The sequence below is a fragment of the Lepidochelys olivacea genome (assembly GCF_965140295.1).
Source record: "Lepidochelys olivacea isolate rLepOli2 genome assembly, chromosome: 1".
Classification (NCBI taxonomy): Eukaryota; Metazoa; Chordata; order Testudines; family Cheloniidae; genus Lepidochelys; species Lepidochelys olivacea.
The window spans coordinates 37,584,196-37,600,651 of record NC_140411.1 but is presented as its reverse complement, the minus strand read 5'-3'; the positions used below and the strand labels follow the sequence as shown (position 1 = coordinate 37,600,651).

General features: G+C 41.1%; 1 protein-coding gene across 3 annotated transcripts in view; it reads left to right on the top strand.

Moving 5' to 3' along the window:
* GUCY1A2 (guanylate cyclase 1 soluble subunit alpha 2) overlaps positions 1-16,456 on the top strand; it is a 416,341-nt gene that overhangs the window by 265,967 nt on the left and 133,918 nt on the right. For all 3 annotated transcript variants that reach the window (XM_084617119.1, XM_084617117.1, XM_084617118.1), the window contains one exon: positions 11,581-12,066. In XM_084617119.1, coding sequence (XP_084473245.1) covers positions 11,581-12,066 — 486 coding nt within the window. The remainder of the gene's footprint in view (positions 1-11,580; positions 12,067-16,456) is intronic.

The window sequence follows — 16,456 nt, the reverse complement described above, 5'->3', positions numbered from 1 at the left end:
ATGCTTTTACCCCTGTGAAGCTGGCAAACTGAGTGAGCATTTGGATTGCTGCCTTGTTAGACAAAAAGAGGGCTTGTTTAGGGTGACCAGATGTCTCAATTTTATAGGGACAGTCCTGACATTTGGGGCTTTGTCTTTTATATAGGGCCAATTACCCCTGACCTCCATCCCAATTTTTCACATTTGCTATATGATCACCCTATAATCTGTACAACCAGCTTTTCAGGAAGCACAAAGTGGTTATTTATTTTTTTAAAAAATCAGTTCTCCTCTTTAGCCATTAAATGACCTATTTTTGCTCCCATTTTAACTTGTACTATACTATCGTTTGTATTCTGGGAAATAATTGTTTGGTGAACACTTATGGGAAATGCAGTGTGCTGCTACACCGTGCAAACACAGAGAGAGAACTTGAGGGGTAAGAAGTTCCTTATGCTTGTCTTACAACTTGGTTAGTGTTGGTTTTATTGCATTCAAACTGTGAAATGGCTATCAATAAAACAAATGCATTCTGCGGCAGTTGTAGTGCAGAATTAATGTACATGTGTTGTTTTAAGACCCGGACCAGGAAACACAGGAATTTTTCCCTGCAATATAATAACCTTGTGGCAAAATTATTATATACTTATAACACATTGGGTAAACATATGTGATCCAATATCCCCCTAATGGCTGGCTCACATAGAGGTTAAAGAGAGACTATTTTGAAAATCCCATCAGCCAAAGTGAATTGTGCTCCTAACTCAGACCAGTTCGAAAACACCACCCTAGGAATCTACTACAATTCCCTGCTTGTATTTTTGATGCCAAAAATCTCAGATTCAATTCAAAGTTCTAATAATGGCATCTAAAGTTTACTGTAAGTTTTCCAGCAAAAGACTAAAAAGTCAATTTTAAAGAGAAAAAAATCTTTTCAGGTCATCTTTATATATTCTAATCTCTGCATTCCAAAATGGTTTGTAGGTCACTCTTTTATTCCGATGATTCCGATGAAGTGAGCTGTAGCTCACGAAAGCTTATGCTCAAATAAGTTGGTTAGTCTCTAAGGTGCCACAAGTACTCCTTTTCTTTTTGCGAATACAGACTAACACGGCTGTTACACATCCTGCACCCTCTACAGAGATTCCACATCAGTCATCGCTCTATTTTGGAATACCCGAAAATAAACAAGGTTCATAAAATCTGCCATGGGATGTTTGAATTATGACTCTTTGTTCTAGAGGGACTCCTCTTGCTTTGGGGTAAGAAGATTCACTCTAAGAAAGGGAGGGCACATGAGTTTTTCACCAGTGTCCTGTCCAGAGCTAGACTGACCCTTTGGGCTCAGCCTTGGGTTGGGAGCAGTGTGCAGCTACCCCACTGCAAAAGGGGGAGAGTCTTTTCTCTGCTGGAGCAAGAGAAGAGGCATTCTAGGTTGTGAAACCTGTTTTCAGGGTGTAGTTACTTCTTTCCTCACCTTTTGCTGACTGGAAAGTGGTGTAATCATGTCATGAAAAAACTTATTGGAGACTGAAGTTCACGCCAGTGCAGAGGGACTGTAGAAGACGCCATGGATCATTTACGTTACCTACATTTTCATTACCCATTGTATTGTCCATGGGGTTGCAAGGGAATAGCCAGTCTTTAACCCATACTTTCTTCTTCCATATACACCCAAGTTGTAATTGGAGTAGATCCAACCTGATCCTCCTTACTCTCTGTGATTATGCAGGAATCTTGCCTTCATAGTATAGGATATCAATGTACACTTTTTCCTTTTAAAATCTCATTTTTTACTTCACGTACAAAAGGGGTGGGGTGGGGTGGGGGGGTGGCAGGGGGGTCTGTGGGTTATTTACTTTTTTTTTTCAATCTAGTCCACTCTTATTCACTGGAAATTAAATATCTAAGAACTTGGCTTTATGGAGCTAGTTGCAAATGCAGGATTTTTATTTTCTTTCCTTTTCTTTTACATTACAGCAAATTACTATTTTCCATCCAGTACTCTGATTTTCCTTAAATAGATCCCTGCTGCATAGACACTGCCGTTCTGTGTTCTTCAGGAAATTACAATAGAAAACGCTAAAATTCCTTTCTGCAGTTAGTAGGCTGTTGCACATTATGTAACACCCTGGGGATTTCTAAAAATAACCTGAAATTTGTAAATCAGTTTTCTGCTGGATGGAATAACATCTTCTGACAATGCTCTGAGCTGTGTTTATAAGCAAATACTAAGGGTTCCAGTCTTGCAAGGTCCTGAGCATCTCCTGAGTAGTACTGAGCACCATCAGCTCCAATGTACTTCATTCGGTGCATTGGTCCTTAAATGCACACAGTACACATGTTTCCGTGCACCTCTGGAGAAGGTTTGTGCCCTCCTTTCCCTCTAAGATAAAAACTTGGTTTGGTTGAAATCAGAGCTGAATGAAATCTGTCATTCTCATATCAAATTTAGATTGTTTTGTGATTGTGAGATCCCCAAATTAGCCAACTTAGGTGTAGTGAGAATGACTTGAGTGCCCTACCCACTTTGTACTCTGTCTTTCTGGCTCATTGATTCTTTACTTATTTAATACACAATGGAACAGCTTCAACAGGAAAGACTGAGGGAGCTCTGCATCAGAATATCCCATCCCATCCCTCAGAGGTGGATGATCCCTGTTCAAATCTCATCTCATCAGAAGATGGGAGGACTTGAACTGTGGGGTCACCCACCTCCCAAGTGTGTACTCTGCCCTCTGGGCTCAAGGTTTTGAGGGAGGCCTTTTCACCTGGTGGCTGTTTTGTGTGAACTTGCCTGAAGGGCCTGTCCGGTTGGCGTAGTGATTGGGGCCCCACACATGAGTTAGGCTGGTGAACACCAATCTGTCTTCCCTGGTTTGTGAATTGCACAAGGGCTCAGGTGGGAGATAGTTGTCTGGATACCTAGAGGGAGGCAGCAGTGCACATGTGCAGAGGCAGAAACATAGGTACCGAGGAACCTTTTCAGTGCAAAAACTTAGGTGCCAAGGGAGTCTAGGCACCTACAGGATTCAGCAGGGGTTGTGTGAATTGCAGTAGTCTCAAAACTGGGACTTAGACGCCAGAATCTAAAATACTGGAGCAAACTAGAACTTTTGAGTGCAGTGGTCAAAAGCCATTTGCTTTTTAGGAAGGATCCCCTTGAAGCTTACCAGTTTTGTTAAAAGGTTATAAAGTGGATGTGGTAAATTGCAGTGCTTGTAGTAAATTGGAGGTGTGAAATGTTTTGCATTTGTGCTCCAGTTTGGTGGCGGTGCTTTTGACGTAATTGTAAATATAAAACCTAGAAAAACTTAGACGTAGAAGTGTCCAACTTTTATTTTTTTGAAAACCTCAAGGAAGGCAAGGCAGCAATATTTCAGCCTGCAGCTCACATGAGCTATTCATTACTATTGCAAACTAAATTGCCCCACTGGTGGGGCAGCTGGGAATTCTAGTGGGAGGTGAAACTGCACTCCTTAGCATATTTTGTGTCTTGGTGATGTAAATATTAAATGCATAAATAAATGACTGACTAATAGTACTTGGCTTTTATATTTCTCTTTTCATCATCAAAGCCCTGTGCAGATATTTAGTAATTGTCAAGCACCCTTTTTGCAATAGTTATCTTCCCCTATGTGGAAACTGACAAGCAGGACAGGAGTCAGTTTCAGGGTTGAGATTAGGATTTGGGATTTCCTGATTCCTGTGATTAATCCACTCAGTTTTCATGATATTTATTCGAGAAAACAGACAAAAAAGATATCCACTTCTCTTAGGTATTACTTGCCAAAGCAGTCTGAGTTTCTGCTTCCCTTTCAATATCCTGACATCGTACACACTTTTTCTTATGGGGTTATTGCAAGGAAGACCACTGGGAATTATCAGTTATATTTTGTTGCACTGCATGGCATAAAGCTGCCTCATAATAAGTAAATTGCTTTTCTGCAGTACAGCAGAGCTTAGTAGCATTAGCCATCTCTTCAGTGTAGCAGCCAACTTCAGTGGCCTACAGTATCCAGTATGTTTCACAATATGTACAATATCATGGCATACTATTCTTCCCCGATCCCATTTTATGAATTATTTACAAATTCAGAAAAGAGCCATGAATTACAAATATAAGGGGGGGAAATTGATAGAAAAAGAGGCATATTTAATTTTTTTAAAAAATATTTTAGGAAGTTCACACATTTAGAATAAATCTTCATAAGCACTTGTGAAACAAAGGGCAGAAGATCAGATCTTTAACTGCTGTAAATGGACGTCCCGCAGTTGACTTGAGGATGTGGTCCACACCGTCTGTCCTCAGACTGAACACTCAGTTCAGACTAAATAGATCATGTGTAGTTATAGATGAAAGAAGAGAAAAATAATCTTACAGATTGCAATGTACAGAATTAATCACATAGGTAAGGCTGGACCATCCTTTCAGCATCAAGCCCAAGTGACCAGGTTTGTGGAAAGAAAGTTCTGTGGGGACAAGGAAGGAATCCTGTACTAACCAAGTCTTGAGTCTATAGTATCCCCATGTGCTCCTGTGCCCTCTACTCCCACCACTCAGTGTTGGGGGAAATGACCAGTTTCTCAGTGCAGCAGTGAATCCCCAATTCTGAACCCCACCTCCATTTACATCCTACGTGCAAGTGTCACTGTGCAGAAATGTGGAGGGATCTCCTGCATGCACGAGGTGCAGAGTTCCTCTGTAGGCTCGCTAAATTATGGTGCCCTTGCACACCTAACTCACTGCAAGCCAGGGCAGTGAAGGAAAGTAGGTTTGCCATGTAGACATTACGAATGTAAGTGAAAGAAGAATCAGAGTTTCAAATGTGATGAATTAAATAAAAATTCTGGTACAAATAAATTCCCTAAAAAAAATCACCCTCCAGGGTAAAATTACCCACCTATCCAGCCAGCTATTAATACTACACCCTGCATTCTAGTATGGAAAATGCACTTCTCCATTTTCCCTCCAGCATTCCAACTGGGCAATTATACATTGCTCATAATCATACAGAAAAGCAAGACTTCTTAATTTGTTGAGGGAACAAAGTGGCTGTATATACATAACTAAAGTACTTAGACTGCTTAACTTTACTCACACAAGAAGTTCCATTTAATCCACTCCTGTGCATAAAGCACGTTTGTTACTATATTTTGTGAGCGTGGGGCCCAATGCCATAATCCCGACCCTCTCCTCTAGAAGGGAAAAAGAAATAGTCACTTCAGAGGAGAAATTGCATAGTTTTTGCAAAGTCCAAGCGGAAGCTGTCTGCTTATAGGAATATTACGAAGGCTACAGAATATATGAGACCTGCTCAAAGAAGCAGGAAGTTTTGTTTCAAAAACTTTCTTAGAGATGCCCATCAGTATCTCCACTGCACTTCCCATGGGCCTGCAGTCAGTATAGGTAACAGAATTTTCCAGATCATCTACTTTGCCCTTTCATCAGTGCATCCATATTTTCCTGTAAGGACTAGGTGATAGAGTTGGCATTCAGTTTGTCTGCTCTTGATCTCATGATGAATATTCCCAGGACAGTGAGAATCCAGTGTTTTGCCAAGCCTGGAAAATCTAATGAGGGAGCTGTTGGTTTAGAGAACTCAGAGGCAGTCCCTCACCTTCTAAAACACAGGCACTGGAGCTTACCACAGTAATGTGACTACTTACTTGGTAGGTCTTTGGGCGGGAGGTTTAGTAGGAGATTCTAGTTGTCCACATCCTGATGATGAGGCTGAGTTTGTGATGGAAGTAAATCTCTCTCTGAGCCTGCATTTTTATTTATCTTTCCGAGGCTGTTAGGCTGCAAAATAATTGCAAAAGAACATAGTCCTTTAAACAATAATGTGTAATTATTGTTTTCAGAGGGTTTATTCTGCTCAATTATGCTAGTGTGAATTGGGAGTAATGCCCCCTCAAGCCAAAGGAATTGCTCTCGATTTTATGCTGATGTAACGGAGAGCAGAATTTTCCTTTTAAAGTATTTATTCTATAGGTAATAATGATACACATCCATTTCAAGAGGACTTATCCTACACAGTATGGCTAACTATTTTTTAAAAATAAAAATGTAAAGGCTTTCATCCTGCACATTAAATACAGTTAATTAAAATTTAAGAAATGCCCCATATATAATAAAAGTGAAAATCTGTGAAGTTCTTGACCACCCTTCCAGTCCAGGGCTAATCTTGTCTCCTTCAATTTATTTTAGGCTCATACCTCTCTCAAAAGTGACACCATATAGCCAGCTGGAGGTGGAGCAATTTAGGATATGTCTACACTGCAAAATAAAGGTGTGTTCTTAATCCATGTTGGCTAACTTGGGTTAAAAACAGCAGTGAAGACATGACAACTTGACTTTAAAGTGGGTGAGCAGCTCAAGTTCAAGTCTATAGGGAATATAGTCTATAAACCGAAGTTCGCTAATGCAGGTTAGCTAAGATGAGTTAAGAACGCACCTTTTTTTGCAGTGTAGACATGCCTTTGGTGGTGGTAGCACAGGGCAGTTTATTTTATAGATCATTTAATAATTAGCACAAAGAAGAGGAAAACAATCATAAGAACATAAGAAGTCATATTGGGTCAGACCAAAGGTCCATCCAGCCCAGTATCCTGTGTGCCAACAGTGGCCAATGTCAGGTGCCCCAGAGGGAGTGAACTTAACAGGTAATCATCAAATGATCCATCCCCTGTCACCCATTCCCAGCTTCTGGCAAACAGAGGCTAGGGACACCATCTCTGCCCATCCTGCCTAATAGCCAATGATGGACCTGTCCTCCATGAATTTATCTAGTTCTTTTTGACCCCTGTTATAGGCTTGGCCCTCACAACATCCTCTGGCAAAGAGTTCCATAGGTTGACAGTGTATTGTGTGAAGAAATATTTCCTTTTGTTTGTTTTAAACCTGCTGCCTATTAATCCCTGAAAAGGGAGAAAAAATTCAAAATGCCATACATGAGAATTTTATGTTTGGCAGTTTGCACTACAGAGCTAAAACGTTTCTTGAGGTGCCCTTTTAAGCTGCTATGCTGTGCATATGAAACAGGCACCTCTTTATCTTACATATTAAATAAGGATCGATTATGTTTTTAAAATGAGAGTACTTAATATTGGAGAATTCCATATGCTGGGTTATATAGTTTAGTAGCTTTCTCACACAAGCAGCATTCAAATGAATCCCCTAGAATGAAGTTAGGGAGTAAAGGCATAGAAATGCAAACACTAACAACAGGCACTTGGGGAAATAAATTAGGCATGTAGCAGTTCAATTGCCCAAGATCTTTCACTTGCTGAATTCTCAGTTTGAGGTTGGCAGTAAGATGTGTATTGCTGTTATCTGGGTTGTACTATATGGTGTCAAGGTTCCTCCCCCACTCTGAACTCTAGGGTACAGATGTGGGGACCTGCATGAAAACCTCCTAAGCTTACTTTTACCAGCTTAGGTTAAAACTTCCCCAAGGTACAAATTAATTTTATCCTTTGTCCTTGGAATAACCACTGCCACCACCAAACTCTAACTGGGTTTACTGGGAAACGTAGTTTGGACACGTCTTTCCCCCCAAAATCCTCCCAACCCTTGCACCCCACTTCCTGGGAAAGGTTTGGTAAAAATCCTCACCAATTTGCATAGGTGACCACAGACCCAAACCCTTGGATCTGAGAACAATGAAAAAGCATTCAGTTTTCTTACAAGGAGACTTTTAATAGAAATAGAAGTAAATAGGAGTAAAGGAATCACCCCTGTAAAATCAGGATGGTAGGTACCTTACAGGGTAATTAGATTCAAAACATAGAGAATCCCTCTAGGCAAAACCTTAAGTTACAAAAAAGACACACAGACAGAAATAGTCATTCTATTCAGCACAATTCTTTTCTCAGCCATTTAAAGAAATCATAATCTAACGCATACCTAGCTAGATTACTTACTAAAAGTTCTAAGATTCCATTCCTGGTCTATCTCCAGCAAAAGCAGCATATAGACAGACACACAGACCCTTTGTTTCTCTCCCTCCTCCCAGCTTTTGAAAGTATCTTGTCTCCTCATTTGTCATTTTGGTCAGGTGCTAGCGAGGTTACCTTTAGCTTCTTAACCCTTTACAGGCGAGAGGATTTTTCCTCTGGCCAGGAGGGATTTTAAAGGGATTTACCCTTCCCTTTATATTTATGACATATGGCAATCAATAACACATGATTGGGAAGGGGTATGGAGCCATCAGCAGCAGACTGAGGGGTAGGAGGGGCTATGCTGGCCAATGGCCGCACTTCAGGGAACCCCCATTGGAAGAAGGAATCTCCCAACATCTCCCCACGCCACTGAGTGCACACGGAGGTGGCAGTAGCTGTCGGCACAGCAGATGCTTTCTGGCCTTTAGGCACTTACAGTAAGACGACAATACAGGTAACATTAGATTGGACAGTTTGGGCTTTTGGTTTTATTTTGGAGGTTGGGGTGGGTGGAAGAAGGGTAAAGTGTTGCAGCAGCAGCAGGCATGGTGAAACCTGTTTGCTTGGGCAGCTGGATGGGTGAAGGGAGGGGTAGCAGGAAAAGAAGTGTATGTTTAGGGTGTGTTTTGAGGAAAGAAAAGTATCTAATTCAGAAGACATGGTCCCTAGACATCATCTTGAACTTTGTGCTCTGGATGCTGTTTGTCCGTTGTTCTCTGTCTTTCCTATTTAGAATGTAAACTCCTTGGGCAGGGAATGTGTCGTCCTCATGTGTATGTTCATTACCTAACATGATAGGGCTTCAGTGCTGATTGTGACCTTAGGGCACTACTGGAATGTGAACTTGAATCATGATTATTAGAATGACCCATGCTTTGTTTTACTTATGACTCAAAGTAATGTATAATAGTCACTGAGAGTTCTACTTTACTGATTTTCTGTTCACTTAAAACATACATGTCTCCCTAGCTGTCTTTTGACTGTCTTTCTGAAGAAACAACGGGACCGTTTCTTATCTCAGTCAAACCAATGTAACCCTGATTGGAGATCAGAGTGTAGCCCATAAACTTTTTCATTAGGAAACCTATTATTCAGTTGGAGTGCTGGTGAACAGTGCTAAATTATATGGAAAACTTAAGTGCTCTATCCACTGAAGAGTACAGTACATTCAGTGGCTCTGAGAACTTCCCCATGGTGCCCTGCTGACATGCCTCGGTGCTGAAATTGAAAGACTGCACTTAAGCATTTAAATGTAGTTCAGCTTTGATGCCCTCTCAGGCTTTGACGTTTGCACTTATACTGCCAGCAGACCTGTCAGTTGTAATAGACTTAGGGCTTGTCTACCATGGCCCCACTGTGCAGAATATGGCAGTGTAAGTTGCAGTGTGGCCTAAAGTGTTGCACTGTAACTGCCCTGTGTAGACCCTGCTAGGGTGAACGAAAATGTACCTACCATAGTTCCTGTTAACATGGTCCATTTTCATTTGCACTAGCAGGGTCTAGCAGCATGTAGTTACAGTAACTCTTTGGTGCGCGCTGCAATTCACACTGCTGTAGACTGCACTGTGGGGCTGTGTACACAAGCCCTAAGGCTTCATTCACATAGGCCACTGAAGATCTCCCTTAGGGAAGTGACATTTGGCAACTAACAGCCTGAGCTAGATTTGAGCCAGTAACTGAGATGAACGGTTCTGCAGATCATGACGAGGCCTGGGAACCATCTGATCCTTAACAAGACTTTTCTATCCTGTCTGGCTTTTCTGATTATTTTTTCCATTTTGCAAATACAATTCAAGTATCTCGTGAATCCTATATTGGCAGGTAATAAATGAACTGTAACAGAATGTTTCCTTTCAGTTTTGCTGGATGTCTCTCTCTATTCTTGCATTATAAGAAAGGGTCAATAGGAGCACCACATTTACCTTCTCTGTGCCATTCATTATTTTGTATGCTTCTTTCATGTCCCCTTATTTGCTTCCTCTCTAATTCAGCCTCCTCTGACTCAGTCAGTAATTTGGTTTTTTTAAATAGAAACTAAGCTATTTCACTCTCATTCAAATGGCTGCCCTCTTTCCCTTTTAATCTCTGTTCGTGCTTGTTGTGAATTATTGTTAGTTAATAGAGAGACGGCTACTGTGCTTTACAGGCCAGGCATATTTTGGTAGCAAACCTAGTAACATTAGCGTTGGGATTCCCTCAGAGATCTTTTCCGCTTATCCAGAGGGCTTCATTCAGTTCTGGAAGAACCCTTCATCCAGTTCTCTGGGATCCAAAAAACTCAGTTCAACTCCAGCTCATCACTCTGGCTACTTTATTAGGCATGTAACAACTCTTGGGTTTAATTATGGAGGATACAACTCCAATTCATGTCACGCTACACACCTATCTTTATAGACATCTTTTCTAGCTGCTAACATCTATACCAGTGGCCCTCAACCAGGGGTATGCGTACCACTGTGGGTACGTAGAGGTCTTCCGGGGGAAGGTCAGTTTTTCTAGATATTTATAGAGTTTTACAACAGGTTACATAAAAAGCATTAGAAGTCAGTACAAACTAAAATTCATATAGACCATGACTTGTTTATACTGCTCTGTATACTATACACTGAAATGCAAGTACAATATTTATATTCCAATTTATTTATTTTATAATTATATGATAAAAATTAGAAAGTAAGCAAATTTCCAGGAATAGTGTGACACTTTTTTTGTATTTTTATGTCTGATTATGTAAACAGGTAATTCTTAAGTGAGGTGAAACTTGGGAGTACGCAAGACAAATCAGACTGAAAGGGGTATAGTAGTTTGGAAAGGTTGAGAGCCACTGATCTATGCAACTTGCATGTAAGGACCAATTGTTTGGCATATTGCATAAGGCAAGCTTATCAGTTCAAGGTGTTTCTGCCTACTTTGTTTACTAAAAACATACCCACAATAGCTTGCTTAGTTCTTGCCTCCCTTTAGTTACTGTAAACATACACAACACTTACTTGTTTCAGCAAGTATTTGTCTGGGGTTATCTGGTCTTAACTTGGGCCTGCTCATGTCAGCTAAGTTATCCCTGCAATTAGTTATGCTCATCCTAAGAAGCATATTTTACTGTGGTTGTTTTTCACATTTAAATGTGGTGCAGATGGGTCCAGGAATCTCATTTTTGGGTATCTTTGTGACAGAATGTCATGCTGTAGAGCCATGCAAATCGATACAAGGCTATTCTGCTGACTCACCCTGTCAACCAGACCAGGTGAGTCCATAGGTGCTGGAACTATGGGTGCAAGGGATGCTGCCACACTCCCTGGCTTGAAGTAGTTTCCATTATATGCAGGTTTACAGTTTGATTCATTGGCTCTCAGCACCCCCAGTATACAAATTGTTCAGAACCTCTTGGTGAGTCTCTTTAGATTCAGTTTGGGAGTATAAAAGACTGAGTCTCTCCAAGGCAAAAGGAGAGATGGGAAGTTGTGAAGGTAGAAATCCTAGGAACAGCCATCTTAAGAGGGTGCTTAGGGTAAGGTTTATGTTTATTGTTTACATTAAGGATATAAGAAGACCCCACTAATGGCCCATTGCATGTGTGCTGAGTTGAGAGTGGAGTGAGCGTCCACGTACACTTATTAATTAATCTTTGTTTTTTAAACTTCCATTTACATTTTGCAGGTGATGGAAGTCAAAGGACAAATGATCCATGTGCCTGAGTCAAATTCTATTTTGTTTTTGGGTTCCCCTTGCGTGGACAAGCTGGATGAACTGATGGGCCGAGGCCTACATCTTTCTGACATACCTATCCACGATGCTACCCGTGACGTCATATTGGTTGGGGAGCAGGCAAAGGCCCAAGATGGCTTGAAGAAACGAATGGATAAACTGAAGGCAACATTAGAGCGAACACACCAAGCTCTGGAAGAGGAGAAAAAGAAGACAGTGGATCTTCTTATTTCTATTTTCCCAGAAGAGGTGGCTCAACGGTTGTGGCAGGGGCAGCAAGTTCAGGCCAGGAAGTTTGATGATGTCACCATGCTCTTCTCAGACATCGTTGGCTTCACAGCTGTATGCGCCCAGTGCACCCCCATGCAGGTGATCAGCATGCTGAATGAGCTGTACACTCGATTTGACCATCAGTGTGGATTTCTGGATATCTATAAGGTAAGGTACTTCAGTCCATAAATTAGGGAAAGCATGTCTTCTTAAGTTGTCCCTGTAGCTCACTTCCTAAGTTGCAAAAACAATTTTAATAAAGTTGGTTGGAAAATGTTACGGTTTTTGTTTATGGAGAATTTTGAGGTTGTGGTGGAAAAATTTGAAATAAAAAATAGTTTGGTTGAAAACAAATATTTTTGATTCTGAAATGCCACGACAGTACCTTATGGGAGCTATAGTTTAGGTGCCTCATCCTTTCATTTTCCTCTGTGCACTGGGCTCCCTGATCAGACTGTCTCCCATGGTGCACCACAGTCTCACCTTTTTCTGAGAGGAGGTGGTCACCATGAGCAATACATAGCCATTGTGTATTACGGCTGAAGAAGTCCGGCTGGAGACCTTACTCCATAGAGGAGAATGAGGCACTGGAATGACAGCTTCCATGAGGTACTTTAGTGGCCTTTCAGTGTCAAAATACTTTGGTTTGGGGCCAAAAACTAAAATATTTTTGTTTTTTGGGCATTCAGTTTTTCAACAAAAAAGAAAATCAAAACTATCCACAGAAAGCTGACAGTTTTCAAAATAAATCATCTTTATTTATAAACCTTGTTTTTTGCAGGAAAAGGTTTCAATGTAATTTGTTTACTAGCCCTAGTTTTCAGGCTCTGTTAGTTTAAAAAAGGAGCCATAACTCTTTTATTTGGAGATCTACATGTGGACCTTTAAAGCAGAACTCTCCTAAAATATTTTCTCTTAAAAGGATGGTTTTTTCACAGTTTATGCTGTGTTTTGTGATTTTAATAAAGAAGGGGCCAGATAGTCTTCAGCTGGTGTAAATCAGTGTAACTCCATTGCAGCCAGTGGGAATATGCCAATTTTAACCACCTGAGATTCAGGAAAATATCCTTGTTGGTAATCAGTTAGAATCTTTCTTTTAGCAAAATGTAACTTTGTTAATGAGTTCTGTCCCATTTGCACTTGCTTCTGAGTCCTTTCAGATTTGAATGGTGCCTATTGTAATTCTGAAGTCCGAAACGCCACTAGTGTGGGGTTTTTTGTCCCAGGTCATGTTCAAAATTAAAGGGACGCATTTTCTGTTTCGGGTTCAGATGTGACAAGTTGGTGGAAATCTCATGAACAGCTGATGTTGTGAAAGTGTCTCTAGTCAAGGGTTCTTAAATCTGTCAATCTCAGTTGATTTGCATCAGTAGGACCAAATCTAGTTGAGAACAGCTCATGAGATTTCACTGACTCTGAACCTTAACCCCAATCTGGCTCTAAATCTGAACACTGATTCCTTATCTCATTCTACTTGTTAGGAAACTACAGTATAATACAAGGTATAACAAAGGTAAAAACAAAATCTGATAGGTCAAGGAGAGTAGCACAACATGGAAAGTGAAGCTGAAAGATGATGGGTAACGGTAAACCAATTCACACAAAGATTTCATCCAGACATTTCTAATACAGAATCTAAGAAATATTAAAAAATAAAACAGCATTTCAGAGGGATAGCAGAGGCAGCATCTAACAGGCCTGGGTGTCTGTCGTTTGTGACAACAAGCAATAAGAACCCACACATCTACTTCTAATTTGCATCTTCATGTATTTATGAAAGATTCTTTGTGTAACACTGCGGGGTCTGGGCCCACTGTAGTCTTTTAGGCTCGGATTCACCCAGGGATTTAGGTGTTGGGGCGGTCCCAACACCTACCTTATGGGTCTCTAGAAAAATCACAGGAAGAACCCTGTGACCCAGAAAGCCTGAGTTAGTTGCTAGCCAATAGGAGATGCTGACTAGAGGGATACGTCCTAAACCCCACCCCTCTCACGGAGATAGGTGCCTAAGTTCACGCTGCAGAGAGGCTCCAGTCTTTGCCAGTGATTCAGAACCAGGAACTGCTCTCCTGGATTCAGGTGCTCAGGTGCCATAGGTGAGAATAATTTAGGCACCTAACTCCACAGAAAACAGGCATAGGAGGAGGTGGTGCCTACCCTGTAACTTTTAGCCCAGTGGTCAGCACACTCCTCCAGGATGTGGGAGACCCAGATTCAATTCCCCCCTCTACTGAAGGGGGAAAATGGATTTGAACAGGGGTCTCCCACAGCTTTAAGTGCTATAACAACTGAGGTATGAGGTACTCTGATGTGGGCTTCCCTCAAATCACTCCTGTTGAAGCTGTTCCACTCTGGCTCAATCGCTCATTATTTATCCAAAGAGAGTGGGAAAGTGGGAATGACTCTCTAACCCCATGATTAGGGCATCCACATGGGAGACCCATGTTCAAATCCCTTCTCCCCCCTGTAGCAGAGTGGTTAATTGAACCTGTCTTTCTTACATCCCAAGGGCTCGAACCTCTGGGCTAAAAAATTTTCAGGTGGCCACCACCTCTTCTGCCAGAAATTCAGTCAGCAGTCTCTGAGTACACCTACCAGATCAGGCCCCAAATGTGAGTCCAGACATCTGTCCTCCTCAGTTTGTCAATTGCTCTGAGGCTTAGATGGGAAATAGACAGCCAGACACTTAGAGTAAGACAGCAGTGTACATGCCCGGTGGCAGAAACTTAGGCACTGCATCGGCATAGGCACCTGCAGCATCGGGTGGGAGTTCTGTGAATCGCTGTAGAACCTTAAACTGGGACTTAGGTACCTAAAACCAGACTTAGGGCTTGTACACACTACCGCTTATGTTAGTATTACTTATGTAGCTCCGGGGTGTGAATAAGCCACCCCCCCCCCCGCGTGACGTAAGTTACACTGACCGACCTCGGCGCCGGTGTGGACAGCACTATGTCAGCAGGAGAGCATCTCCTGTTGACATAGCTACTGCCTCCCGTGGAAGTGGTTTTATTATGCTGACAGGGCGCTCTCCCGTCGGCATTGGTGCAGCTGCGCTGCTGTAGCACTTCTAGTGTAGACTAGCTCTTGGGCATCTAAATCCCCAAGTATTTACCTTTGTGAATCCAGGCTTTAGATCTAGCTCTCTTCAATCCTTTCCTATTCGTGCTTTCTTGACCTTTCTCCTCCTGCATTATATTTCAGGGTGTTAAATTTTACTGTCAGTTAGAGAATTGATATGGTTTGACTAACCAAACTGTAATCAATCCTGATGAAGTGTGTCCTGGGATCCATCAGATAAGTGTCTTGGAGTTTCGGTGGTGTTTTTTTGTTTGGTTGTTTTTTAATAATGTCTCTGCTGGTTTTTATGTGTAATTTTTTTCCAGGATCTGAAGTGTAAAAATTAGGGCTGTCGATTAATCGCAGTTAACTCATGTGATTAACTAAAAAAAAATTAATCATGATTAATCGCACTGTTAAACAATAGAAAACCAACTGAAATGTATTAAATATTTTTGGAGGTTTTCTACATTTTCAAATCTATTTCAATTACAACATAGAATGCAAAGTGTACAGTGCTCACTTTATATTTTTTATTACAAATATTTGCCCTGTAAAAATGGTAAACAAAAGAAATGTATTTTTCAGTTCACCTCATAAGAGTACTGTAGTGCAATCTCTATCGTGAAAGTGTAATTTACAAAGGCAGATTTTTTTTGTTACATAACTGCACTCAAAAACAAAACAATGTAAAACTTGAGTGCCTACAATGCCACTCAGTCCTATTTCTTGTTCAACCAATCACTAAGAAAAAGAAGTTTGTTTACATTTACGGGAGATAATGCTGTCCACTTCTTAATTACAATTTAACTTCAAAGTGAGAACAAGTATTCACATGGCACTGTTGTAGCTGATATCACAAGATATTTACATGCCAGATGCGCTAAAGATTCATATGCCATTGCATGCTTTGGCCATTGTTCCAGAGGGCATGCTTCCATGCTGATGACGCTCGTTTAAAAAAAATGCGTTAATTAAATGTGTGACTGAACTCCTTGGGGGGAGAATTCTATGTCTCTTGGTCTTTTACCTGCATTCTGCCATATATTTCATGTTATAGCAATCTCTGATGGTGACCCAGCACACGTTGTTCATGTTAAGAACACTTTCACTGCAAATTTGACAAAATGCAAAGAAGGTACCAATGTGAGATTTCTAAAGATAGCTACAGCACTCAACCCAACATTTAAGACCCTGAAGTGCCTTCCAAAAATCTGAGAGGGATGAGGTGTAGAGCATGCTTTCAGAAGTCCTAAAAGAGTAACACACTGATGCGGAAATTACAGAATCCAAACCACGAAAAAAGAAAATCAACCTTCTGCTGGTGTCATCTGACTCAGATGATGAAAATGAACATGCACTGGTCTCATAGACTCATAGATATTAAGGTCAGAAGGGGCCATTATGATCATCTAGTCTGACCTCTTGCACAATGCAGGCCACAGAATCTCACCCACCCACTCCTGCAATAAACCTCTCACCTATGTCTAAGCTATTG